The 6000-nt window shown below is 46.6% G+C and overlaps 1 protein-coding gene across 1 annotated transcript in view; it reads left to right on the top strand.

The window, feature by feature from the left end:
- The first annotated feature begins 1482 nt into the window (after nt 1-1482).
- PTPN18 (protein tyrosine phosphatase non-receptor type 18) overlaps nt 1483-6000 on the top strand; it is a 60182-nt gene continuing 55664 nt past the window's right edge. Inside the window, exon 1 of the mRNA XM_063119549.1 lies at nt 1483-1617. Coding sequence (XP_062975619.1) covers nt 1525-1617 — 93 coding nt within the window. The 5' untranslated portion in view covers nt 1483-1524. The remainder of the gene's footprint in view (nt 1618-6000) is intronic.

The raw sequence follows: 6000 nt of genomic DNA, 5'->3' as shown, positions 1-6000 counted from the left end.
AATTTATGGCTTTCCAATGTTTTCCTATTCCTCCTCCTGTTGTTTTTCTTACCAGAAAAAAAAATCATTCGGGAAAAATAAAAAGATAGCTGCACGACGCCTTTTGAGTGTTAGCACTAGGAGCCCTCCATCTGAAAGCACTCAAAGGTTAGAACCAGGAGAGCAGGATTAAAATGGAAAAGAAAAAAAAAGGGGTAAGACTTACGGTCTTGATGGACTCTATGGCTGTGACACAGGTCAGGCCTGACTGCGCACAACCATTACGTTGGACGACAGTGTTTCCGACCCTGCACCAACAAAGGAGTGCGCAATTTGAGCGCTATGTCCCAGAATCTCCTTGCAATATTTCAGTGAATGGTGGAGGCAACTCTGATCATTCACAACAGTGTATGATCTGGAAGGGATCTCAGTTTATGCCCCTCAGACCGATTGCACAGCACCTGGGGAAGTTTTTGGAGCTGTCCTTGCTGAAACCCGTGAGCATAAAAGTGCTTCCAGATGGAGGGCTCCTAGCGCTGGCAATCAGGAGGCCTTGTGCAGCGATTCCCTCTTTGTCTCAACAGATTTTCCGCAGTAAGAAAAAGAATGGGAGAAGCAGGGTGAAAATATGGGAGGGTTATGAGTGGAAGACTGTTGCCTGGACTCCCATAAAATTCTGGGATACATGGGCTGTCTATATGCCCTGTAACCCCTGTGGTGGCTGCACAGTGGCACTGTGTTGTTTATACAACACAGTTGCCAACTCACAGCCACCACTGGCTTTTCGGGTGAAACTGCATGGTAAAAAAATGTAGCCGGCTTACCACAGTTTTTCTTTTTGCTGTGAGGTCACCACCTTCCTTCCACTGTCTGTCGATGGTGACCTCGCTTCACGCTGAGGCTGGGGGACGTTCCTGGGGCAGATTGAGGGCCACGGTAGGTCAGGGGGATGGACAGAAAGTCCAGGCAGGAAGTCCAGGCAGGGGGTGGTCCCAGTGAATTTAATGCTTGCCGGTGCTGCCTAGAAAACCCACATCCCTCTTTCAGTAGAGATTTGCTGCTCCCAACAAATGAGCGGCAAAGCCACGCTGTCAAGACGACCCCGGAGTCAGGGTGATCATGTGATACAAGGCTCTGGAAGCATCTGAATCCCTTTCAACCAGTAGGACTTACTTCTAGAAAAACAGGTGTGGAATCAGTTTTCCAAACAGTGTTTATCAGTGCTCACATTTTGAGCTATAGCTGCCCCATGGGCATTGTTGCAGGAATCACAGATGCAGAATAATGGTTCCCAATCAGGGGAAAGAGAGAGAGAGAGAGTTTGGAAGAAAAGCCATGCTGGTTTTTGCTGTTGCCGCCTGGGCCGTGCCTCTCAGGTGCCTGGAGTTCACGCCCTGCTCATTGTGTGCAGGAAAGCTACCTTGCCTTTCCCAAGAGAGGGCAAAGTGCCAGACAGGGGGGCGTGGTGCAAGGACCTGAACTTCCTCTTAGCATTTTGTAGCCTTCAGTTCCAACTCTGCATCAATCCCTCCCTTGAGCAGAGGGATGAGTCGCTGTGCAGAGAACCTGAAGGGCTTCCTAGCCCGAGTGGAGGCTAAGGCAGGGCAGGAGAAGGGGCAGCTGGCTGAAGAATTCCAGGTGAGTCCTTTTCCTCTAGGGAAAAGAGAGAGGCCCAGCCTATAGCAGGAAACCTTGCTCTTTCCTGGGCTATGCCTCTCAGTGGCCCATATTCCCCTGTTGGCCACAACCAGGGATTCTCCTCATTGATGTGAGCTGGCCACAAACTTGGCTGCTTTCCTTTATTTCCAGGCCTCATATGCCTTTACCAGCAGGCAGAAGTTCAACCGGTAAGGCTATGTCTGCCACTGCTTCTCCCTTCCAAAAATTGTGACATGCTGGATTTCTGTCTGATATGCATTAATACAGGCGCGGGAGCCATGCCAAGAGGAATGAAAAGGGGTGGAGGGGTGATGACTTATCTGGTAATTACTTTTACAGAACTGGCATGTTGAAAACGTCATTGTGATTCTGCTTCAGTTCATATTTTGCCCTGTGCCAGAACACAGCCAGGGTCTCAGTTTTCCCTAGAATGAAACCTAGTGCCTGGTCCTTCTTGCTTCTCCCTCAACTGAAATCTAGCCATTGGGGCACTTTAGGAGAGGGTTATCCCTCTGTTGCTGCTGCTCAGCCAGTGTTCCTGAATCTGTGGGAAGGGGGGCAGGGAGGAACTGAGGACTAGCATGTTGTAGTTGCTAGAAAGCCACAAAACCTGCTCTCAATTGCAAGCCAGGCGTTCCACCTCTTAGCAGCTGATATAAGGATGAGCTCCGTTTTAATTGTTTTTACTGCTTTTAAATTATATATTGGTTTTAACTTGATTAATGGTTTAATTTATATTTAGCTGTGTATATTTATTGTTTTATATTGTATGATTTTAACTGTACACTGCCCTGAGATCCTAGTGATATAGGGCGGGATACAAATGTTTTAAATAAATAAATAATAAATAAATATCTCCCTTCTAAACACTGTAAATTGGCTAGACTGAGTCTGAAACCATGTGCCAGGAATGGGAGGGAGGAATGGTAATGATAGCTTTTCATGGTTAGTGTCCCATTGGCCCATGGGATGGGACGAGGCCAGGCCTCTCTGCATTGGTTCCATCACAAGGATACAGCCAGAATTGTATTTCCTTCTGAATTACAAATTATACTACTCTGAGGAATGATATGTCCTACAGAAATGCTATAAATTCAAATGCGTGTATCAGCAATTGAGCTGTGAACCAGGAAGTCCCTGCTTCAAATGTCACCACCATGAACACATTAGGTGATATTAAGCAAGCCGCTCTCTCTCAGCCATCTACAATACGGGATGAAAAATACTGACTTATCTTACAGGGTTGTTGTAAGGATTTACTGATACGGTATAGATAAAGTGCTTTGAATACTCTAGAAGCACTATATAGATGCAAATTGTTTTTGTTGTTGTACCATATCACAGCTTTCCCCCGACATGATGCCCTCCAGGTGTCATGGACTATAATCCCCCCCAGATCCAGCCAGCATCTGGAGGGCACCAGGTTGCTGTATGGATGCTGGTTGAACTCACGTGCCTTCCTGCAAAGAATCTTAGGAGCTGTTTGATGAGTTCACTATGAAAGGAGTTGCCAGTCTTTTTGTGGGACAACAGTTCCCAGAGCTTCTTGGCTGGGAACCTCGACAATTAAATAAGTTTGGAACTGGGTTGGATCAGTACTGTGAACATGGTTGTTAGAGGCTCCAGGAAGTGACAATTGGATTTCACGGAGGAGTTGTGAATACATATTTGTGACCTGGCCCCCTCCACATTCCGTCACACTGTAGTGTGATCAAGAAATGTAACCCAGATTGGGGCATACCGATGAAGAGGGAAGCTTGATTCAACCAGGAATAGGAAACAGGATTTCCCCCCATCTCAGTACCTAAGTGCATAATATGCCTGTAGGTCCACGGAGACGAACTGCCCCTTACAACAGGATTTCCCATCATAACAATGATGAACATTTTGCTAGAAATTTGTTGTAAAACTAGGACTTTGTGGGCTTCCAGATGAGGCTTTTATTGTGCAATCGCGCCGCCTCGTTCACTGGATTTTACAGGGGTGCTGACACCAACTTCCACTTGTCTCCCTCTGGGGTTTCCCCACTGATTTCCCCATTTTCTTGCATACTACAAAAAAATCTGTGGATGAGGGAAAGACAGGAGAGCTGCAGGACGTCTTCTGACTGGTATATATGTGTCTTGCTGCTTTGCCGCTCCCGCCTTCAAAACCCCGTGGCATCGCAGCTGCGGGGTGAAAATGACAAATCCCCATGGCAAGAGGGAGCGCGGGCCTTCCGGGCAGCTCCGGCAGCCATTCATCTCATTGAGCCTGCCCCCTGCTCTCTGCCCGGCCTTCCCGCGCATCCTCCTGACCTACCTAAGGTCTTGATGTAAAGCAAGGTCATCACTGACAGACGAACAATGAAGGTGATGTCCTTGGAGTAAATAAAGTCATGGTAAGTCAGCGACTTTTAAAGTGTACAGTTCTGAGGAAAAAGTACATGGTGGGTGCGAGTTGGTGGCTACATCATAACAATGCAGCGCCACTGCGCAGCCACCACAGAGTATACAGGGCATATAGACAGCCCCTGGTAGCGCTAGGAGCTGTCCATGAGGAAGTACTCTCGACTGTACCGTGTAAAACTAGGCTTTGGTTGTCACCTGTTCCTGAGATTGTTAGTTGCCAGCTGACTAAGACAACATGGCTTTTCCATCCCCGGCCAGACAGCTGAGATGATGAGTCCTTCTAACCCTTCCCCCATCCTACGAATCAGTTGCTGCAAAGCATGTGCCAGAACTGGTCACCTCGTGGATGAGCTGACTCTGGAAGGGCTTGGTGGGTTGCAAGGCTCATTGGGAGGGTGGGAAAACCATCCCATCCCAGTTTGAATTGGGAGGCCGAGGCAGCAGCTGCATTTCACCTTTTTAAAAAACCCACTCATTTGGCTCTTGAGTTATTGAATGTATTTCAGGGAGTGGAAGAGTACAGCTTTGCCCACTGTACAGTTGATCAAACTTGCAAATTCCAGAGGATTTTCCGGTTAAACAAAAGAGTGAGCCCACAGATTTTGATGGTATTGCCAACCATACAATAATTGGATAAGACTGTATTTCCTTATCCCTTGCGGCCTTAAACATGTTTTATGAAGAGGCTAGTCCTGCTTTGAATAGCCCGCCGGAAGCTGAATAATGAAATAATGAATAATGAAATAATGAATAATGAAATGCACGGCGCAGAAGGAAGGCATGAGAAAGTATTAGATTACGCCAGAACCTGCTTCCACACCAGACGCCCTGAAGTTACGGGCATTTGAGAAGTGGCTCCCTATTCTTCTGAGAAATACGACATTAGCAGTGTCCAAAGGCCCTCTTCACATCTCAACACATACCACCTGTCATAAAAAGCCATTTTATTAGTCAAATAATGAAAGCGGAACTAAAAAAGAAAAAGGGTTCCATTGTAACAACTTTGGAGCAGGGGACTTACACATTCAGTCCCTCCATCCCCACTGGCCATTTGCCAGAAAAGCAAATGAATTGTTGCGCTGGCTGGCTCCCTCACAGTCTATTTCTCGGACCAATTTAAAGTTCTGGTTTTGACCTTTGAAGCCTTTTACAGCTTAGGACCAAGAGACACTCGAAGGACCAACCTGTTAGGATTTTGGAGAAATCCACAATGGATTCAAAGGAGTTTGGATTTTCTATGAATCCGACCTACGGATTCCGCAGTGGACTGGCTTTTCCCAAGTCAAATCCCCACCCCCCAACATTTTTTCATTTTTGGTGGGGATTTGCAAGTGTGCATTAGCATTAAAGCGAATTATTGCCAGTAGGACACAATTCTGGTTAAAAAAAATCTGATTTAATCAGTGAGCGGACGATGGAACAAAAGACACCTGACAATCTGAAACACAAACAGAACAGATTTAACAAAACCTGGACATCCGTACCAGCCTGGCAATTTGAGGGTCTTCAGCAGAGGGCCTTTTGCAAGCATCTTCACTGTCTGAGGTGAGGCATGTGGCTACCAGGGCAAGGGCTTTCCCAGCATTGGTGCCACAATTATGGGATGTTCTCTCCAGAGAGGTTCACTTGGCACCTTTTGGCACCAGGCAAAGATCCTTCTGTTTCCCCAGGCTTTTAAGACACAATGTAGATCATTTTTATCCAGTTTAAGGATCATAGAACCCTTTCGTTCTTGTGGGAAGGATCCAGCTGCCAGTGCTATTAACGTTGTGCTAGCAGAAACTAATGTTTCCACAACATCCACAATGCTTGCTAGCGGAACAAATTTCCTGGGAAAACCGCCACGCTAGCAACAGCTGTTGACATTGCCCAAGCATTGCTTCCTGTTCACACAACTTGAAAAACCCTAGTGGCATGCACTGTTGGATATTTCCCTCGATCAGTTCTGATTTGCAATATTTGCATCTTAATT

The sequence above is a fragment of the Elgaria multicarinata genome, chromosome 3, assembly GCF_023053635.1.
Source record: "Elgaria multicarinata webbii isolate HBS135686 ecotype San Diego chromosome 3, rElgMul1.1.pri, whole genome shotgun sequence".
In the NCBI taxonomy this organism is placed as follows: Eukaryota; Metazoa; Chordata; class Lepidosauria; order Squamata; family Anguidae; genus Elgaria; species Elgaria multicarinata.
The sequence above is the reverse complement of the archived record's forward strand: the minus strand, read 5'-3'. Positions and strand labels throughout refer to the sequence as shown.